The sequence below is a fragment of the Ictidomys tridecemlineatus genome, chromosome 3, assembly GCF_052094955.1.
Source record: "Ictidomys tridecemlineatus isolate mIctTri1 chromosome 3, mIctTri1.hap1, whole genome shotgun sequence".
NCBI lineage: Eukaryota > Metazoa > Chordata > Mammalia > Rodentia > Sciuridae > Ictidomys > Ictidomys tridecemlineatus.
Window position 1 is genome coordinate 5,228,815 of NC_135479.1, and position 21,223 is coordinate 5,250,037.

The 21,223-nt window shown below is 53.7% G+C and overlaps 2 protein-coding genes across 16 annotated transcripts in view; both read left to right on the top strand.

Annotated features, from left to right (window-relative positions):
• The window catches only part of Rnf157 (ring finger protein 157), a 69,345-nt gene extending 54,144 nt beyond the window's left edge, over positions 1-15,201 (top strand). For 3 of the 15 annotated variants that reach the window (XM_078041627.1, XM_078041632.1, XM_078041629.1), the window contains 8 exons: positions 300-538; positions 1,220-1,328; positions 2,812-2,923; positions 3,475-3,647; positions 3,903-3,968; positions 4,918-4,978; positions 6,682-6,792; positions 7,704-9,730. In XM_078041627.1, coding sequence (XP_077897753.1) covers positions 300-538; positions 1,220-1,328; positions 2,812-2,923; positions 3,475-3,647; positions 3,903-3,968; positions 4,918-4,978; positions 6,682-6,792; positions 7,704-7,999 — 1,167 coding nt within the window. In that variant the 3' untranslated portion in view covers positions 8,000-9,730. Of the gene's footprint in view, positions 1-299; positions 539-1,219; positions 1,329-2,811; positions 2,924-3,474; positions 3,648-3,902; positions 3,969-4,917; positions 4,979-6,681; positions 6,793-7,703; positions 9,731-10,964; positions 11,006-12,775 lie in introns of those variants that run through there. The other 12 variants (XM_078041635.1, XM_078041636.1, XM_078041628.1 and 9 more) reach the window with 12 other exon arrangements.
• Positions 15,202-16,372: 1,171 nt separating this feature from the next.
• Foxj1 (forkhead box J1) lies at positions 16,373-20,959 on the top strand. The gene is made up of 3 exons (XM_021731243.3): positions 16,373-16,474; positions 16,947-17,609; positions 19,242-20,959. Exons 2-3 carry the CDS (start codon positions 17,112-17,114, stop codon positions 20,007-20,009), a joined length of 1,266 nt encoding a protein of 421 aa, XP_021586918.2. The 5' UTR covers positions 16,373-16,474; positions 16,947-17,111; the 3' UTR covers positions 20,010-20,959.
• The last annotated feature ends 264 nt before the right edge of the window (positions 20,960-21,223 follow it).

Here is a 21,223-nt window from a genome sequence, read left to right on the forward strand (position 1 = left end):
ATTAGTAGTGATTTTTTTCTTGCTTTGATATATGTTCCAAATTTCCTCTACTGAGTACTTATTTCTGTCCTTGAAAAAAATAGACATTACTAAGAAAAAATTCACCCCTGAGCAGGCTGGGAGCCTGTGGTTCTTTGACTTTCTGTTTTTTCTATGTAAACAGGCATAAGAATTTTTCTTACCAGACCCACCAAACCATATGTAAAGAAGATTTTTTTTAGCATCAATTAGGAAACACAATAATTCCATAAATCAAAAAGTCATTAATTCCTTTTTCCTCCTGTCTCTCATTCTCCTAGTCCTCAGAGAATATTCCACCAGGTTACGAAGTGGTGTCTCTTCTGGAGGCCCTCAATGGGCCCCTCACCCCATCCCCGGCAGTCCCCCCACTTCACGTACTTGGAGATGGCCACCTCTCAGGAATGCTGCCTTCTTATGGTAGTGATGGCCACCTGCCCCCCGTCAGGACACTCTCCCCACTGGACCGCTTATCTGATTGCAGCGGCCAAGGACTCAAGCTCAAAAGGAGTCTCTCCAAGTGAGTAGATCCCAGTGTTGCCCTGGTCCTCTATGAGATGCGTCTGCCCACTCCCTCCTCGCACTGGTCGTTTCATGGGCTCCAGGGCATGGTCAGCCCTCCTGCTCTTCCCAGAGTTGCCAGAGTCATGGAAGACGTGAGGGGAGACTTTAGGGGAAGTTACACCATCCCTAAGAGATGGAAATAAAACGTGTGTGAGTCCTTGGGACAATTCCCATTAGACACACTTGTCATGTGGTCTTTTTGGCAGGGAGGGCCTGGGGTCAGGGAAGAGGATGTACATTGGACAGGGTCTCTGAGGCTCCAGGGGAGCATGGGTCAGTCTGAAGACTGAAGGAACCTCCTGACAGTGTCACTTAAGCATTTGAGCTCAGTGGGGTACAGTCACAACAAGTCTCTGCAGCTGAGTAAGGAAGGTGTTTTTACAAATGAAAGAATTGAGATCCTGCCGACTTCAGTGGTCTTCCTCAAATTCAAACAGCTAGTCCCTGAGGAAGCCAAAGGCAGAAGAGGTTTCCATCTCCCCCAGGGGCTCCTCCACCCCTCATTGCTCCAGATGGCAGAGCAGCGAGGTGCTCCTGGTGGTCCTCTTCCTGAGGAGTCTGCTAGGAGGAGTGTAGGCAGCTCCCTGGTCTCTGAGTGGGTATTAGAGTCCGCCGCTTGTCTTCTGCACTTTTACAGGTCCATTTCTCAGAATTCTTCCGTGCTGCATGAAGAAGATGATGAGCACTCTTGTAGCGAGTCACAGACTCAGATGTCTCAGAGACCATCAGCCCAGCACCCTGGAGAGGTAATTTCTTTCCCTGGGTTATGGCCACCAATCCCTGTCCTCCTCCCTATAGTCCCTGGCTCCTCAGGTCCCTGCCTTCATTATTCATCAGATACCGTCACCACCCTCGAAGGAATCAGCAGCTGCAAAGGTTCCCTGAGATTCACGAATTCACAACATGTCAAGCCTGTGTACTCCCCAGTGTGTGCCGAAGATATAGCAGCAGTGGGGAAGCCCCAAAAGCCCCTGTCCTCATGACACTGTGTCCTTTCAGAGTTGGGGTAGGGATGGGCACAGATGGCTAAGTAAGAGACGTACATGTGCCGGTGGTGATGGAGACCAGAATGCTGGATGAGGAACAGGGTGTGGACGCTGGAAATGAGGTTTCCCTTTAAACAGTGGTCCAGGAGCAGGGACAAAAGCAGAGGAGATCAAGATGTCCAGAGGCCTCAGAAGAGGGTCCTAGGCTCTCAAAGCACTGGAAGATTGACCAGAAGTGGCAGAAGACTGGAACTTTCTACCCTGTGTGTCCCAAAGTCCCTGCTAAGAGTTCACTTCACAGTTTATTAGCCAACTCTGTCGAGGGTACTGGGCAGTGACAATAAGGTGCCCTTGTGTGGAGGAGCCCAGATCCAGGTGAGGCAGCACAGGTATCGAATACCAGCATGATATCTGGCCCATTGTCACTGCCCAGGAAGCATTTGCTGCTGAGATGTACCTTTGCTGTAGAAATGAAGAGCACCCAAAACAGGGACCGTAAAATGTCATTGTGGAGATCTACACAAGTTTGTTAAATGGAGGAGATCAGAAGCAACAGTAGAGAGGTCATTTGAGTTGAATCTTGAACTTTTTTAGACATGAGAGAAAGGGAAGAAAAACATTCTCGTGGAGGCTTGGAAGAGCCAGGAATACAGTGAGAGTTCATGGATCAGCCAGGAGTCGCAGAGCCAGGAAGCAGCTCAGTAGCCCAGGCCTGAGCCCAGATGAAAGAAGGCCACCTGGAGAAGAGGAAATGGAGCATGGGGAACAGGCAGAGGGAAGGAGAGGCTGTGTGCCCACCACTGATGGAGAGCAGAGGCGACGTCAGCTTCAGATTAATTGGCGGAACTTAGGGAACTTACGGGACATTTATGAGATGTCTTTCTGGCAGTGAGGCCCCTACCGGCTTTGTGTTCTTTTCCATCTGAAAGAAAGCTCTTCAAGATCCTGGGGAAACTGGCGGTGTCCCCATGTCACAGCTGCTGGGTGACCTGTGTCACTGGAGCTGCAGTCTTTGTGTGGCCCCAGCAGATGCTGGGCCTCAGGCAGAAGGTGCTGACGGAAGTTGCACCTCCCCTGGGAGACAGTCACTCCAGGACCTGACTGAGGAGGAGTGTTGACAGAAGAGAAGCCCCAGTGCTGCATCGACCTTGTCCTTCCCAGTGTCCCCTTTCTGCTTTTGACCCCTTCTTCCAACGTGCCTGACTTGTGCTTGCTCCATGACTGTTATGTCCCCCATTCCCAGGAATGTGCTGTCACTCCAGAAAGTGAGAATCTCACTCTGTCATCTTCGGGGGCTGTTGACCAGTCATCCTGCACAGGGACGCCACTCTCTTCCACCATTTCCTCCCCCGAAGGTACATAAGGGAGCAGCTGCGTGTGTCCCCCACTTAGTGCACAGCTGTCCCAGCACTTCTTTGGGGATGGGAGCAGCTTGTGGAGGCCTGAGCTAGAGAAGGGCTCTTGTTCCTACCGTGAGCTGTGGGAGGGTCTTCTCACCACAGGTTTCCTTCAACACTGTGATGGGAAAAAGCAAATCCTGGTCCATGAGGATGCTCTAAAAAGAGCAGCTGGGCTTTGTGGCACATAGCTGTAATCCCAGTGACTCTTTCTGGAGGTTGGGGCAGGAGGCTTCAAGTTCTAGGTCAGCCTCAGCAATTTAGTGGTGCCCTAAGCAACTTAGCCAAGACCCTGTTTCAAAATAAAAAGGGCTGGGGATGTAGTTCAGTAGTTAAGTGCCTCTGGGTCTGGGTTCAATCCCCAGTATGATGGAGAGAGAAAGAGAGAGAGAACCTTTCAGGGGAAGGCAAAGGAGCCCTTGTGTTCCCCATGCCTGAGCACAGAGAGGGAGTTCTGCTTCTTAGTAAATTTGACTTCCGTCTCCCTCCTCCAACTCCTGTTTCCAAAGACCCTGCCAGTAGCAGCCTGGCCCAGTCAGTCATGTCCATGGCGTCCTCCCAGATCAGCACCGACACAGTCTCCTCCATGTCTGGCTCCTACATCGCTCCTGGCACTGAAGAAGAGGGAGAAGCCCTTCCTTCCCCCCGGGCTGCCAGCAGGGTCCCCTCAGAAGAAGGAGAGGTAAGGGGAGGGCACTTAAAAGGGGGGTACACTTGAATTGCCTTGATGCTGTCTGCACATCTGTCCAAAGTAGCTTAATAGACTACTCTGGCTGTGCCGGAACCAGCTGCCAAGCCCCCAGCACTGAGGGCAGGATGGCATTCCCTTCGGCCAGACTCCTGTCTGCCGCCATTTTTGTGCTAAGGAGGGCTTGGGCTTGGTTTTGCTGTCATGAAGACCCATACTGTGCCCTTGGGCTTTGTTGCTCTTTTGCAGGGGATGGCAGCAGAGTCTCCAGACAGCAATTTTGCTGCCCTCCCAGCAGGAGAGCAGGATGCAGAGGTAATCCAGAGGGCAGACAGTGGCACCTCTCCTCTCAGCCAGAACTGCTGGAGACGGGGCACTGAAGGAGCCTTCCCGGGTGGCACACCTCGATCAGTCAGAGTGGAATATTGGTAGCAGTGCAGTGCCTTTACAGGTGCTCAGAAGACTGAGGCAGGGGATCAAAAGTTTGAGGTCAGCCTGGGAAAGTTAGCAAGACCCCATCTGAAAAGTAAAAACTAAAAAGGGCAGGGGACGTGACTCAGTAGTAGAGCACCCTGGGTTCAATCTCCAGTACCACAAAAGGAAAAGAAGTAGAATGTGGGTAGAGGTAAGAGCAGCACACACTCTGGTCAGTTGGCAGGGTGCACCAGTGTGATATGTGGAGTGAGCTCAAGAGGGACCTTTCCATGCTAGACCCTGGGCCTTGGAAATGTGTGAGCGTTTGCACAGAGGCTGGGCTGCATCTGACACAGGCACATATCAGCCTGAGTGGAGAGGTTTCCACCCGTCCCACTCCCAGTTCCCCCTCCAAGAGCCCACCCTGGGACAGACAGGATTGAAGTGCAGCTGGGGCATGCCCTGACTTCAGCAGGTCCCAGGCTTCACGGTTCTAGAGCCAGATTCTTTCAAAGGGCTTCAGGATGGGATATGGGAGTCTAAGAGGTGTCTGAAAGTTTTGATTCCTCCATGATTTGCTTTTTTATTTAACTTTTATTTTCACCTTAAAGGGTGCCAGCTAAGCTGTTTACAAGGGTATTCCTAATGGACCATCCTGAGTATATACCTGAGTGTACATTCCACAGGCTGATCTAGCCCCCCAGGCCTCTTCAGCACGTTAAATGAGGGTGGGAAATGTGCACTGTGGACATGGCCGGGAGTTAGATACGGATGCCTAATTCTGACTTTAGCCAATTGCTATATTCCTCTGACTGCTTCGTAGACTTATGAGGACTTCCTTCTGTCTTAGGGAAATGACGTCATAGAGGAAGAGGATGGATCTCCAATGCAAGAAGATGGTAAAAGACCTGGTTGGTCCTATGTGTCCACATGCTGTTTCTTTCCTGGTGTTCCCTAAGGGATAAAGGAAGGGGAACTTGGCAGCAGTGCTTAGCTCTGTGGCTGTTAGGAAAACATTTGTCTTCCTGAGGGTAATATCAAGGCAAGCATGGTATCATTGATCTCAGTGACCTTCCTAGCTCTTGCTTGGAGTCAGGATGAGGATGCTGCAGAAGATACACCCGGTTCTGCACATGTAGTCGATGGGCCCTGTGGCTTCTTGGCCACTCCCTTACCTTCCCCCTCAGCTCTCCAGCTGAGCCCGGGAGCTGCCCTAGCAGCCCTCAAGTAGCAGCAGAAGCAGCGTCTCCTTCTTGGGAGGCAGGACTGTTTGGCCACCTGCCTGGCTTCACTTTAGTGGAGAAAATAGCTGGTATTACCGTGAGGGAGCCCTCAGGAGGCAGCAGACACGTGACGTGACGTGTGTGGCCGAGGAAAGGCCAGTTTCTTCAGCAGCTCAGCCAAGGTGAGAGTTTCCCAGGCTGCCGTGGTGATGGGTTCACTGTAACCCAGGCTTCAATTTTGTCTTCATTTGGAAGAGTTTGTTTCCAGCAAGGCTAGAAGTAAAGGAGTGAAGGCAAGGAAGAAGAGGGGTGCTGGAAAAGTCACAAAACTTGTCATAGGAGCCAAGCTGCCATCCCCTCTGCTCTGGGGCACCTCCCGAGCACACGTGTGCCATGGCCTGGAAGCAGTCGTACCACACCTGCCATCCTCGTTGCTTCTGCTTTAGTGCTGGCCATTGCTTCAGTGTGTCAGGGGTGTGCTGCAGACTGGACAGGTCCCACCTCGCAAGAGCCTAAGGAGAGGCCCTTTGAGAGACTGGCACCCTCCCCTCCTGCATTCCAGCCTAGGGTTTGCAGCTTCACCTGCTGTGTGGGTGATTTTAGGGCCTCAGGCTCTAGAGTCGCCCTGGGTGATGGTTCTCTCAAAGAATATTTGCTTCTAAGGAGTATAGGGTGGCCAGGTTTTTTCCACCTGATACTCTGAACCCCACACAGTGGGTTTATGTTTTCTTCTCTTCTTTTCACCAAGGGCAAAAAAAGGTAGTTCACAAAAATCTCTTCTAGAACTTTCCCGTCCCCTCTTACATGTCTGTAGGTTTCTAGGCAGTCACTGAAAACATACTCAAAAACTTTAGTCCTGCAAGAGAATAAATCATAATTTTGTGAATGTGGTCATTCTGATTTGAAATGCAAAATTATGGATGCTAAGCCCTTTAGTTGTTGTTTTATGTGTTTATCATTTTGCAGAGCCTTGTGGTCATAAACACACCCCGCTTGGACCCAAGATAGCCACAGGCATGAGCAGAGTACTGTCCCTGGCTTTCTCCAGCTTCTGCCAGCCACAGTATCAGCAGCTTGGCCTGGGCACAGCTGCCCTCCATGGTGGTCTCTGCAGAGCCTGTGTCCCACAGCCCTCTGCAGTGATCTGAATTCTTAGGGAGCAGAGCTAGAAAGGGGCCAATGAGGGAAACAAATCAGGATGGTGCGAGAACCCAGACATGCCCACACGATTTGATTCCTTTTTTTGTCTGCTCTTTACCCACTTAATTAATGTCTTTTTTTTAACATATGGTTTTATTTTTTGTCTCCATCCTTAAGATTTTTATTTTAAGGACAGCAAAGCAGAGAAAAACACAGCCTGCCCCTCTCTAACTGCATTAACTCCCTTACAGGCCAGAGGACATGCGCATTTCTAGGTATGGAGTGTGACAATAACAATGACTTTGACATCGCAAGCGTGAAAGCACTGGACAATAAGCTGTGCTCTGAGGTCTGCTTACCCGGTGAGTGGCAGTCTGCTGAACATGAACTTGGTGGGAGACATCCCTCTGCTCTTACCCCTGCTCCCACCCTTGGTACACCCGACTCCTGCCCTGCAGTTCCTGCCAAGGCTTGGGGTGTGCTAAGGTTCTGAGATGAAGTGAGAAGGCCTCTGAAGAGCCCTTGAGTTTTTTGCAAAGAGTGACTCCTGCTCTGAGAATACTGGGATAGGAAGAAAGGAGCAAAAAGTCCTCTTCTTACAATTTGACCTAACCATGACCCTCCATCGTGGTCTTGCAGATGCCATGTCAGGTGGCCTATCTTGTTTTCATCAGCAGGAAGTTTAGGCAGCCAACTACTCTCCATGAAGGTCCCAGAAAGAGAGCCGGAGCTCTTTAAAAGTGAAGTCATAGCTCCTCAGAGGACATCTCTGAGTTAGGATCCAAAGGGAATTTGACAGTCAGCAATTTATAGGCCAACAAATGGCTCTCTGATCCACTGAGCTGTAGGTTACCAGCTGCATCTCACATATGATTTGGATTCCAAAGGAGGGGCCAGGAGTCGGGGTAACTCTGCTCCCTGGAGCCCTAACTTTAAGTTTGATCAGGAAGTGCTAGGGATACAGCTCAATGGTGGAGCACTTGTCTAGCAAGTGTGAGGCCCTGGGTTCAATCCCTAGCTCTGTTTAAAAAAAAAAAAAAATTAGACAGTATTAGTGAGTATTCCCCTATTTCTTCCCAGGATACTAAATGGAGTCTAGGATAATTCTGTATAAAGCAACCTTGTTAATCACACTTTGAGCACTGACCTCCATGTGCTCATTCAAGGGCTCCAAGAACACTCCTCTAAAAGCCAAGTCCTGCCTAAATGGCCAGGTCTGATGGCCCCTCCTGGTCTCACTGCAGAGAGGCCCTTCACACTGTGCTATTTACAGTCTTCTCCAGCGTCCCTGAAGGAAGACCTGCTTCAGCTTCAGAACCACCATGCCTGGGTCCAGTGCTTTACTCGCTCAGCGAAGTGGCTGGAGGTGTTGCAGCCGCACGGCCTCCTGTGGTTGCCACTCTCCATCAGCCTGTGCCAGACGCGGCCCCAGCAGGTGCTGGCCCCACACTAGCTTGTGGTGGGGGAAGCCAGAATTCTCGGAGACACTTTCTCCAGCCTTCCAAAGGGCACTTTGATCATTCTCTATTTAGTTTGTCTAAGGATACTGCCGGGTCTCTTAATCCATAGTGAGGACCCAAGAGGCAGTATCCGTTCTCCTGCTTCTCCTGCACAGGCCCAGGGCAAACCCCCTTCCAGCCTGAGCATGAGGAGGAGCATTGACCCACATGGCCCGCCTCCTGCCCAGTTAGGCCTGGACTGGAGCTGCTTGGGACCAGGGCTCACTCACTCCCTACCCTCCCACTCCTGACCTTGCTTCTGTCTGTCCGTTTGTGTTTCATGTCTTTTTGCCAAATGTAGATCTGTCCGTCTGGTTTGTTTATTTTTTTAACTCATTTACGTTACCTGACTGTGAAAGTTCATGTTCATTCCGTGCCAGCACTGTCCTCCCTGCCTCTGCTCAGCCCAACACCAAGCTTGCTGGCGTGCGCACATTGAGGGCTCTCGCTTAGGGTTGTAGACAAGGTTTCTTTTCCTAACCAGGGAGGACCTGTATTCAATACAGTAAGATTTTCCAAGAAAAAAATATTTGTGAGAATGCATTTCTGTTCCACATAAATGGGCATGCTTCATTGGTGAAGATTTGTGGGAAGGATTTGTTTTTCACTGGCATCCTCGGTCCATAGTCGGGTGAGGATGGTACCTCTGCCTAGCTCTGTCTCTGGCAGCTCTCTGCCAGCCAGCACCCCTCCAAGGCTCCCATACACACCCCTGTTTCTTGGCAGAGGGAGCTGCTATGAATTGTTTGAACTGATAGTGCTGGTAGAAACTGAGCCTATTCTTTGTGCTCCTTCTTCCTAACTCCATCTGACCAACCTGTTCATCAATGTTTATTCCCTTCCGGGATTGTGGGAGGGCAGCAAGACCAGGGCAGAAGGAAGCAGCCCTGGGGTTCCTCATGGTCACTTCTAGAGCCAGCAGTTTTAAGATTAAACCGGTTTCACAGTTTGGCCAGACATGAAATCAAACACCTATGGCAGCTGTTGGGAGAGGGACTCAGATATAAATAAGTACTGTAAATATCCATCATGTCCTTAGCAAAGGTCCAAAGCATCAGGTGGGGAGGGGAAGGTGAATGGTTCTCTCTCGGCAAAATGTTTCTCTGGTTCTGCTGTTAGCATCACACCTATAGCAAAGAGCTGGGAAATTCTCTGGAAGTATCAGTTGGGTCAAAGTCAGGAGAATTCACTTTGTTGGGCCCCATCATCTAAATGAGCCTCTGCACATTCCGCTCTACCTTCAAACTCCCACCCTACCACCAGACACCCCCAGGCTGGCTCCGCTCCTCACTGTTCCTGCGGGCAATGTTCCCCATCAAGACTGCTTCCCATGCCCTGGTCCCTGCCTGAGTCTGCTTCCCTCTTCAAGTGCATGCTGCCTCTCCAGGGAAGTCCAGTGGGGAGCGGAGCCCAGGGAGCACCCGTGCTCACCCTGTGCCATGCTCACACTGCTCTGCAAAAGACCCCTCCTCACCATTTTTCTCATGCTTGGTTAGTGGGCACCTGGGAAGTCCAGCTTCTCTTCCCCTAAGAGCTTCCGGGTCTTCTAGGACCCCAAGACTCAGAGAGGGTTTCTGGTTCTCCACACCGGGGAAGGCAATGTCCTGAGATTGCTTCTGAAAAGCCCTCCGAGGTGGGAGTCTGAGCTGACAGGTGGTAAAAGTAGAACTGCATAGCCGTGAGAAGTTGACGTGGTGCCAAGGAAGTGAGTGGAGATTCCCTAGGTGGCAGGAGAGTGATGGGGGCAGGTGACAGTTCTGGGAAAAGGCTCTCAGTAGTCTATGTGATAGGAAAAGGCAAAGAGGGATATGAGGGCAATCTGCCTGTGACATCTGTCACCCCATGGACTGCAGGGCCCATTCAGCTCGTCTGACCTGCTAGGTGGGTGTCCTCTTCCTGCCTCACCGCTTCATGTGCATCCCTCCCAAAACTGTGTGCTCAGCCGAAGAGAAGAGAATGACTTCTCCAATACAGGAGGAGCTTTCTGCAGAAGAGGGTATATGAGCGCCTGCACTCCCTTTCTAGAGCCTCCAGACAAGCTCTCAAGGAAGAGGGCAAAGGCAACTTGGGTGTTTTAAATGGAAATACAAATATAATTTTAAAATTATTGCATTGTATTGGAGTGGGCATGTCCAATGAAATCTTATCAAGACATGAATTCAATTCACTCCTCTCTCTAGGCTTCATAACCCAAGACTAAGATGCTACTAGGAAAGTTTGCACATCGTAGACACTAAGGGAAAATCTAAATTAAGTTTCTCTTTGCCTTGGAGAGAAGCTGCAAAGACAATTGAACTATCACAACCCTTAAATGTAATTAGGGGGCTGGGGCTCAGTGGTAGAGCGCTCGCCTAGCACATGTGAGGCATTGGGTTCAATCCTCAGCACCACATAAAAATAAAGGTATTGTGTCCATCTTTTAAAAGAAAAAAATGTGATTAGGACTTGGTAGAGGCCCTACAGGGGATGCCAGATCTCCCTCAAGTGTTCCCCATACCTGCCTCTAGAGGTCTCTACATTCCTCCAGTTCTGGTTCCCTAGATAGGAGGTGAATGGAAAGCACCTTTGCCCTCCAGAGGGATGTCAAGTAGCCAAGCTCCATTTGCTGGCTGGAAGGTGAGCCCAATCCAGCTGGCCACAGAGGCTCCCTGGAAGGGGTGTCTTCCTTAGCATTGGGTCTGCTCTGTGGCCAGGTTGCCCCGACTGAACTGGGGACGGGCAGCAGCGGGGCTTTCCAGGAGAAAGGCACCTCTTTCTCCAGCCACATCTCCCTTGTTCACAGAGACTTCATCTGAGTCTCAAGTCTGTTCCTCAAGGAGCTGATTTGAAGCCCTGGTTAAAGCTACTAGAAGGTAGAGCTTGTACAGACTCCTGTGAGTTCAGCCCTGACAGCCTTCTGGCAGCCTCCTGGCCCAGTCTCCTGCTGTGCCAGCAGCTGTGGCCGGTAGTGTGTGGCTGCTGCTGTTTTTATTTGTGCGTGCATGTGTGTCTTCTCTCTTGTTTACCATTTGCTTTTGGTCTTTCCTACTGAACAGCCGCAGTTCCGGAGTCCTGCCCCATAAACATTGAGGAATAGGTATGAGATCTACCAAATTATATAAATGAACAAACAAATCATTTTATTTGGGGTTTCTAACTGAATGGGCAGTATTGCCTGCTATTCCTCCTGCCCGCCTTAGAGGGAAGAAGCACCTTCATGGGTGCTGGATCCCATGGAAAGGCTCAGCCCTTCCTCTTCACTCCCCTCCCTCCCTGGGCTCATGCCCACTCGCTGCGGTTGTCCTCAGGATGGACTACCACACCAGGGCACGTTGGGGAATGAGCACTTGATACCTGCTTCATCCTAGTGTTTCTGCCACTAACGGGTTTCATATCTTGAGTTGGCCAAACTCTAGGCTGACCCCAGCCGTGTGTCAGTGGCTCCGACATCATCTAGAGTTGGCTGGCCTTGACCCCTCGAGGAGCCCTCTGATGGGCCAGGTACCGTGCTGGGCTCTGGATTGCAACGGTGATATGCCGTGGCCAGCACCAGGGGTGCTCATGTCTGAGGAGAAGCAAAAGGGCCTGTAATTTCCCGCAGTGTGAGGAGGGAAGTGGGGTTCAGTTCGCTGGGGAGCCGCAGGGCCTCATCCAGCTGGGAGATGCCTTGTGAGGGAGGCGAGAGGGTCCATGGGACAAAGGGCCTTACTGAACACCAGGGGCAGGGCTTCATCCCAAGGGTGAAGGTGGCTCTAGCTGCCCTGAAGGGATGAACAGGCAGAGCCTATTTGCAGGGGAGATAGGAGGGTGATCTGAACAAAGCTTGGGGGCTGGTTCCAAGCACATATTGCCAGTCACATATTGCCCAGTCCCCACAGCAAACTTGAGGGCAGCATTGCCTCCCACATGGCAGATGAAAAAGCCAAGTTTGGGGCCTGGGGCTGGGGCTCAGTCGCAGAGTGCTCGCCTGGCACGTGTGGGGCACTGGGTTCCATCCTCAGCACCACATAAAAATAAACAAAGGTATTGTGTTCATGTACAACTAAAATATATATATATATATATATATATATATATATATATTTTTTTTTTTTTTTTTTTTTTTTTTTTTAAAAAGCCAAGGCTGGAAGTAAAATAGCCTGCTCAGGACACCCAGTTACTACATCATAAGTGTGAAGCCCAGGTACTTGTGACTAAAGTTGTACACAACTAGCATGTGTGCACAGAGGTGCCAGGAATGGGTTTCAGCCAGGATGAGGGGCAGCTCTCTAGCTAGTGTCTCCTGGGCTGATGGCACCAGCTGCTGCTCTGGTGCAGGAAGAGATGAAAAGCAGAGGTGGGGGAGGGTGGCCAGAGCCTCACTGTGCCTTCTGTCCCTTGCACCCTGCAGGTAGCCAGCCCCTTCCAGTTCCCCACTCGCTCCCACAGCAAGCACTTTTGGGCTGGAACAAGTGCTCTCTTCACTGCCCCCCACTTCTGCCTGCCCTAGGAAATAGTTAGGCTCGGTTTCTTTTCCCTTATCTCACAACACATAGACAAACTCCAGAACCAAATAATTAGCATACCGAAGTGGATCCTAGGGTAAGTTCACAAACAAGGAACATCTGTCATGTCCCTCTGTCTGTGGGCCACCATGGTAGTGACTGTACCTGGCCTGCCAGGGCGGGAACAGCTCTTCCACATTGTCAGCGTCTGCTTCTCCCTGTTCTTTCTCATGTATTCTGAGACTTGCACACTCTGTGGAGTTTCGGGTCACACACATCCTGCTAGCTTCCATATCAAACTCCCAGGCTCCCCGACTGGATATGCCAAGTGGACCTGGCCAAGGCTGGATGGGCTCCTGTAACCGTTGATGTTTCTTCTCCAGATACCTGGCAGTCAGATGACAACATTGTCAGCTGTCTGAACATCCAGCACCGGCGCTTATCATCTGGCAGCCTGGAGGACCCCGAGAACAGAGCCTGCGTTTGGGGTCCTTTGGCTGTCTGAGAGCACCTGCCTGGCACCTGGGCACCCCTGTCCTTGCATTCCATCTGTCCTCACTGCACCACTGGCCTCCCAGGCTTGCACATCAGTGTGGACTTTTATACTCACATGAAAGCTGGATGTGGAGTTCAGGCCACTCCTCCTTCCACTACTTGTCTCCTGTAACCATGATCCTTCCTTTCACAAGGGACAGGAAGCCCTTCTTACTCAGTGAGCTGATGCCACTCAATGAACTGCAGAACTACAGCTCTAACTCATGAGACCCTTTGTAGAGACTGGACTGCATCTGCTATACCTGATCAGCAGGTGGAGCCAAGAGCCTGGGGCTAGTGGTTCTGCATCTCTTTCTCCTTTCAGGGGTAGATCAAGCTTTGTTACCAACACCCATCTGGTAGTTTCTAGTCTCTGGCACCTCATAACCAATGGTGGTCAGGGGAGGCCATCTTGCACTGTATGTGGTTTTCATCACAAAGCATTAGGAGCTCCTTTCTCAAGGACAAGGAAGATGGTGGCATCCAGAGGCTGGTTAAAAAACCAGGTCTTCATTCTGGTAGCAGAGTTGTCTCCTGCACCTCATGTGCCTGTCTGCTTCAGAAGGGGCCCTGAATCTGAGAGCCTCGTTATGATGATCACCCTTCAAGAGGCCTTCTGATCAGGTGCAGCAGGAAAGGCCTAGGACTCCACCAGAGGTGACATTTCAAGAAGCGTGTCTCTGGACCACCTCTATATGCACAGTACTGGAACTGTCTTTACCTTATTTCATCTTCACTATAGCCGTGTGACTGGAGAATCTTACGCCTCTTGCCCCCATCTCCACCCCTTTTTTAATAGTTGAAAAAATAGGCTGAGATATGGACCAGTGGTTCTCAAACTGGTGCCCAGGATCACCAAAGGAAATGGTGGAGAGCTTTGAGCTAAGACCAGGCAGTGGCCTGGGAGCCAGTGTTGGGGCCTTTACGTCCAGGACCCTCTCCATCCTATGTGTTTTCCTCTGCTGTCTAGATTTCTGAGCATGATAGGTGAAGGGGAGGTACAGCCTCCACAAGCTTATTGGTGATTTAGAGATACAATTCTAATCAGCACATAAACAAAGCCTGCCAGTGAGGCTGGCCCAGAAGCCGTTGAGTGATACACCTTTCTCATCTCAGTGATTCTTGAACAGATGCCTAGATGCCTTGTCCACTGGTTTTTGGAAAAGGGGATTGTTTGGGAAACACAAATATTTGTGAGGATGAGATGTGGGAGAGCCTTAGGCTGGGCTCACTGGCATGGGTTGTCTTTTAGGATTTGCAGTTGTTATCCTAAAAGAGCTTTCCCAAAAGAAAAAAAATCCCAGTGCCCAGTGGGTCCTTTGCACCTTCTGTCTGGCTGCAGAGAGTGTGGCCCCTTCCATACTTAAAATTTAAGCCAATTTATGTTGAGCAATAAGCCCACTTTCAGATTTCCTTGAAGTATGACTAGGCAACAGGGTTCTTCCCTTGGGAGGCAGGGGACACAAAGCCCCCTCCTCTTGCCAGCAGAAGTTGCAATGTGGAGTGACCTGGAAGGATTAGGCATATAACTGAGATGCAGGAGATTCAGGTAAACAGTGGCCAATGGAAGCCCTTTGGCAGCCCTTCCCAGAGTGTCTGTCCCTCACAGCAAGCACTGGGTCCTCTCCCAGGAAGACCTGGTTCCACACAGGGACAACCACAGGCTACAGTGCCCTTTACTCTTTGTTGCTCAGTTCCTGTTTCCTCCCCACCCCCAACTTTGTTCTCATATTTTGGCAAGCAGAAACAGCCCAACTAAAGGAGTAGGCCTCAGTTGGCCTGATGAGCGACAGGTAGCTGCCATCCTCCTCCCCTAATCATCATCCGGAGTCACCTTATCAGCATTTGCCCAGAGAGTGGAATAGGGCCTGGCTTCTCCCTGAAGGCACACACTGATTTAGGTCTGCATTCTCTCATGCTCTGCGGTGCTTTGGTGATCCTGGTTTCCTCACAGAGCTTTTTTGCCCTCTACTCAATTCCATCCCACCAGTTTATACCCCCACTGGGGCAACTCCTGGGCACCGACCCAAACACTACGCTGTCTCACCACCTGTAGGCATTCCAGTTGTTCACTTTGCTTTAGGGCCTGCACACCTGGTGTGTGTGTGTGCGCGCGCGTGTGGGTGCGTGTGTGATGCTGTTGGTGCCATCTGTGTACCCCCCTCACTCTGGAGTACACTTGTGGGCACACTTCAGTGGGGACATCAAGAATGCAATATTTATGGATTGCTGCATGGTTTTAAACATGAATAAAACTGTTTACAAGGGGAGGAGAGCTGTTGTCTACCAAGTAGTCTCATTTGCCAGTGGTGGGTCTGCGTTCCTCAGGTACTCTTTAATGTTTATTGGAGAGGATCTGGAAGTAGAGAGGGGCAGGGGAGGCATGCTGCTGGGTGGGAGCCCACTGTCTAGCTTTCTGCGTGGCCTTCTGGGCACCAAGCCTTCAGCCCTCTGTCTCTGTACTCCTAGGTAGAGCTGCTTTAAACCGGAGAACTCCCAACACTGCAGCTCCTCAATAATTAAAGAGTAGGAAAGCTGGTGACAGGAGGGAGGTCAGGGGGAGGGAAGAGGGAGTGCTAATCCCCAGTGTCTCCTAGTCTTGGTTCCTATCACTTAAATCGTGAAAATAACTGGGCAAATGACCCCACTAGGAGAATTTGGCAAGTTGGTGACTTTTACCCACTGGCTTTCTTCTGCTATCAGGGAGGGAGGGCACCTTTGCAGGTGCCTCTGGAATGTGGGGGCTTTCGGGAGCCTTGCTAAGGATCGGAGACGGAGGAAGCTGCTTACCGGGAAACAATGGATTACCCTACCGCCTTGGTGTCTGCGAGCGGTGTGGCAGTTTTGAGAATATGAGCGGCAGGTGGCATCAGAGAGTCAGACCTGCTGCGGGCACCAGAGAGGACACTCAGGGTCGAGAGCAAGGGAAAGGCCGCAGAAACCTGAGAAAGTGCCACTCGCGGCCCAGAGGGGAGGAAAGAAAACCCCAAGGATACGGTTCCCGAGCCAGAGCCTGCTCCCTGCCTTGGCCCCTGGAACCCCAGGCTCGGTCCCAGGGCCATCAACGCCTCAGTAGCAGCCCAGACTCGACGGGTACGGGGACGAAGGCGGTTCCCGGGGCCTCGGGCAGGAGCCGCGCGCCATTCTGTTCCCTGCGCGGGGCCCTCGGGCGGGAATGCGCCGATCTCGGACGCGGTGGCGGGTAGGGGGCTGGGTGGCGCGGGAGAGCGCGGCAAAGGAGCGAGTTCCGAGAGAGTTGCCGCCAGAGAGAGTAGCAAGGGCCCGCGGTCTCCTTGGTGACGTGTTGGCCAATGGGAGTGGCGGAAGCTGTTTATAGGGGCGGAGCGTCGCCATGGCAGCAGGAGAAGCCTTTGGAGCGGCTACTTAATGCCGGTCCCGGGGCCGCTGGCGCTCAGAGAAGCGCCGTCGGGCGGGGGGGGGGCGACGAGAAGCTCTGTTGGGGCCCTCGAGCTGGGGCAGAGAGCCGCGGGGGGTGGGAGGAACTTCTTCCAGAATCTTCCTCTGGCCCGGGCTGCGCTCTGAGCCAGGTAAGGGATTGGAAAGCTGTGGGCCACGGAAGGGCGGGCAACGGTACCAGTCGGGTCCCCCATCAGTATCCGGAGGGAGTGGGCTCAGAGACTGACATCTGAGGAGTTTCGGAGAACTCGCTTTCCGCCCCCCCTTAACTTTGTCCCCTTCCCGTGACCCCTCATCCTAATATCTCTTTTCAAGGACCAGCCCTGTCCCCACCCTGTCGTACTGCCCTCCCAAGACTTTTCGACCCCGTTTCCATTTGTTTAGAGGGGAGGGGTACCCTACCATCTTCGCTCTTCTCTCGGCTGCCCTACCCTCTTTCCTCGCGTGGCCAGTAAAACCTCGAGGAGAAACAGGGAGAGCCAGGCAGAGCCGTGGGGGTCGGAGCCAGGGCACGACGGGAGCTTCCCGGCCGCCCCCCCTGGCACACACCCTCTCCCCTCCGCCACGGGGGAAGAGTACTCAGCTCCCGCTGTGGTCCCGCAGGCACCGCGTTCGTTTTGGGAGGAGAGACTCCCGGGTCGCGGGATGGAAGTTCACGTTCAGGAAGCTGTGTAACCGGAGCCGCGGGAGCCAGAGAGCAGAGAGCGCGGCAAGTCACTCAGCTCTGCCGGTGGATGTTGACCGCCCCCTCGGAGAGTCCCAGCAGATATGGCGGAGAGCTGGCTACGCCTCTCGGGAGCAGGGCCGGTGGAGGAGGCCGGGCCGGAGGGCTGCCTGGAGGAGCCGGACGCCCTGGATGACAGCCTGACCAGCCTGCAGTGGCTGCAGGAATTCTCCATTCTCAACGCCAAGGCTCCCTCTCTCCCCCCTGGGGGTACGGACCCCCATGGCTACCACAAGGTGTCAGGCTCAACGGCGCCAGGGTCCCCGATGGCGGCTGACCCCGCCTGCCTGGGGCAGCCGCACACGCCAGGCAAGCCCACGTCGTCGTGCACGTCGCGGAGCGCGCCCCCGGGGCTGCAGGCCCCGCCCCCCGACGACGTGGATTATGCCACCAACCCGCACGTGAAGCCTCCCTACTCCTATGCCACGCTCATCTGTATGGCCATGCAGGCCAGCAAGGCCACCAAGATCACTCTGTCGGCCATCTACAAGTGGATCACGGACAACTTCTGCTATTTCCGCCACGCTGATCCCACCTGGCAGGTAGGGGAGGCGCGGGCAGCATCTGCCTGCTCCCCAGTCCCTCCTCCCCACACCTCATTGGACTCATCCCAGATCTGCAAAGCCAAGTAGGCACCGTGCAGCCAGGGCCTCCATGGGAGGGCGGCCTCTGAGGTCCTCGAAGGAGCCCAGTTCTTGGAACTCACCGCCTTTGACTTCCAGAGAGGGAACAGGGACAATATCCTGAGGGCAGATGGCTTTAGCTTGAAGACCTTTGAGGTTAAAGGGGGAGGAATTTTTTCATCCTGCAGGCTCAGCCCCAAAACCAGGGCAGAGTCTCCTGGGGAGGGTGATGGGCTGAGGGCACATTCTTGTCCCAAGTCCTAGAATTCCTAGACACTGTCCTGCCCAAGGGTGGTTTGTCAGAGGTAGACTCAGAAATGGAAAGGAGGTGGCCTCCTAGTCAGGCTCTGCATCCTGCCTTTTTGCAGTTGGTTTGGGGAGGATACTTGAGGGAAGGGTTGGGGGTGTGAAGATCAGCTGCCTCAGCAGAGGGGGTCTGGGCCTTCATAAAGCTGCCGCCCAGCCCCCACTTTAACCTCTCCCCAGTTTCCCACCTCTACTCCCCCTCTTCTCCCCAGCCTCCCTGGGGAGACAATTACCTGAGCCAGGTGGTTTCCACAGGGGCTCTGCCTGCTGCACTGGCTTGTGTTCCAAGTCTCCAGAACCTGACACAGAGCAGCCAAGAGGCCCAGGCCACCATGTAAACATCCCAACCTTGGGGGGCACTATCCACCCATCTGCCTGCTGTACGGGTCTAGGCCCCCATACTCCAGCATGGGTAGGACAAAACCAGGCAGCCAAGAATGGACAAGGCAGGGGAACCTTGGGTTTGAGGCTGAGTAGACATCGCTCCGAGAGTCTTCAACAGTCAGGATCCAGGGCTAGTTGGAGACAGAAACCTAGGGATGCCCACCCTTCCCTGGGGCACCCAAAAGGGCCAGGCCACAGAAACACAGTCCCCAGCCACTCATGCCCTCACAGAAGATCTACCCTAGGCCTGTGCAGCTCAAGCCCCCAGCTCAAACCCTATGCTCCTGGCTGGATAATAATCAACTGAGCTTGGGATGGGAAGAGATGGCTGCGGGGGGTGAAGGACCAGGCCAGCAGCCTACTCAACAAACAAGGAAAGTCACCAGATCCACCCCTTCCAACACACACACACACATACCATCCTTGTACACCCAGCCCCCTCCCTTGATCCACTCACTCACTTCACTGGGAGGACTGGCCAGGCCAGGCAGAGGGGATAGGGCAGTCCAGGCCCTGGGGGAGCCAGGGGCTTTGGCCAGGGGCCGCAAGCACCAGGGTAAGGGAGGGAGGGCAGGCGACGGGGGTGGCACTGAGAGCCACCCTGCAGCTCAGAGCTCGGATGACTGAGCAGGCAGATATCCCAGCAACAGAGAACAAAAGCCCCCGACAGCACTCCAGGCTCCCAGTGCCCTGTGGCTGGTGTCCCAGAGCTGCAGCCGCCTGGTCAGAGCAGTAGGTCTGTCCTCCCTTCCCCCATCACAGAGAAGATGGGGGGAGTGTGCAGGAGCACTGGGCGCCACTCCATCACCACTGTCCCCATTGACCCAGTGGTTCCTTCCCTTGTTCTCTCCCTGTGCCCAGAATTCCATCCGCCACAACCTGTCGCTGAACAAGTGCTTCATCAAAGTGCCTCGGGAGAAGGATGAGCCAGGCAAGGGGGGCTTCTGGCGCATCGACCCCCAGTACGCTGAGCGCTTGCTGAGCGGGGCCTTCAAGAAGCGGCGGCTGCCCTCAGTCCACATCCACCCGGCTTTTGCCCGCCAAGCTGTGCAGGAGCCCAGCACCACCCCCTGGGCTGGCCCGCTGACCGTGAACACCGAGGCCCAGCAGCTGCTGCGGGAGTTTGAGGAGGCCACGGGGGAGGTGGGCTGGGGAGCGGGCGAGGGCAGGCTTGGGCATAAACGCAAGCAGCCGCTGCCCAAGCGGGTGGCCAAGGTCCTGCGGCCCCCAAGCACCCTGCTGCTGACCCAGGAGGAGCAGGGAGAGCTGGAACCTCTCAAAGGCAACTTTGACTGGGAGGCCATCTTCGAAGCTGGCACTCTGGGCGGGGAGCTGAGCACCCTGGAGGCCCTGGAGCTAAGCCCACCACTGAGCCCCACCTTGCACGGGGACGTAGACCTCACCGTCCATGGCCACCACATTGACTGCCCTACTACCTGGGGTCCTCCAGCGGAGCAGGCTACCGACAGCCTGGACTTCGATGAGACCTTCCTGGCCACATCCTTTCTGCAGCACCCCTGGGACGAGAGCGGCAGTGGCTGCCTGCCCCCAGAGCCCCTCTTCGAGGCAGGGGATGCCACCCTGTCCGCTGACCTGCAGGACTGGGCCAGCGTGGGTGCCTTCTTGTAAGAGGCAAGGCCCCACCCCACCTCCGGACAGTGCCCAGGTCAGGGCCCAGAACTGCCCCCAAACACGGCCTGTGAACACCCCACGCCCAGGCAGGGGCTGGGCCACGTTTCCCTAGGCTGGCTGCACGAGGCCATCTGCCACCAGCCCAGGATGTCCTCAGATTCAAGCCCAGGAGGCTGAGAACTGGGGGCCCAGGACCGGAATTGCCGCCTCCTCTCATCAGCCCCCCTCTACACAGTGTTTCATTGATCCTCGACTCCCCACCCCAGGAACTGGGCCTGGAGGGGCCTGGCAAGGCTGGGGAGGAGCAGAATAGGGCCCTCCCCAGAGCTCTTCCACTTCACCCCTCTCCCGACTCCCTCCTGCTTCCCCAGGTCTCTATCCAGAGAAAGTTCCCAGGTACAACAAATGCTAATTAGGTGACAGCAAATTAACCCCCTGGGGACCTCTCTCCACAGAGCCTCCCTGGGGCCAGGGCAGTGGGGGCTGGGGTGGAGTGTGGCAGGGGATGGACTGGGGGAGGGGGCCCAGAGGAGGCAGAAATGAGGTGGGGGCACAAGGTAGGGCAAGGAGATGCTCTCTAAGGCCTCTGGGTCTTCACCTGACCCCATCCTTAGGGGTAGGACGAGGATGTCAATCCCTAATCTTTGGGCCTGACTTGAGGCTAAGAGCAGCAGGAAGTTGAGGTTTGGGGAGTTAGGGCCCGGCAGCCAAGCTGCAGGGGGGACAGACAGACTAATGTAGTGAGTAGCTGTAGCTAAGACTTAACTGGGAGGGACTGAGCTTGCTGGGACCACTGGGACCAGGAAGGGGGCAGCCCCATGCCCCTCCCCTCACTTGGGGTTGGGGTCTTGCTCCACCCAGGGCTACATCCAGCATCCACCCTCCGCATGGGGCAATTTAACCTTTTTCATGGAAAGTTATTTACAATAAAAATTTTTTAAACTAAATTTTTTAAAAATCTGAAAAAGGATGTCTACACAGCTTTCTTTGGGAAAGAAGAGGGCCAGGTGGTTTTGTGGGGAGGGGCTGCCCGAGGAGGAGTGACTGGAAGAAAGATGGGGATCTGCAGAGGGACCCCCCCATGGAACTCCCCACGACCTCAGTGTCCCTTGGGAGGAAAGGACCAAGAAGCGGCTCTCAGGAGTCCCCTGCAGCCTGGGCCTCAGCGCCTCCATCTGCGCAATGGGGAGAACTGAGCCCAGAACCCCAGG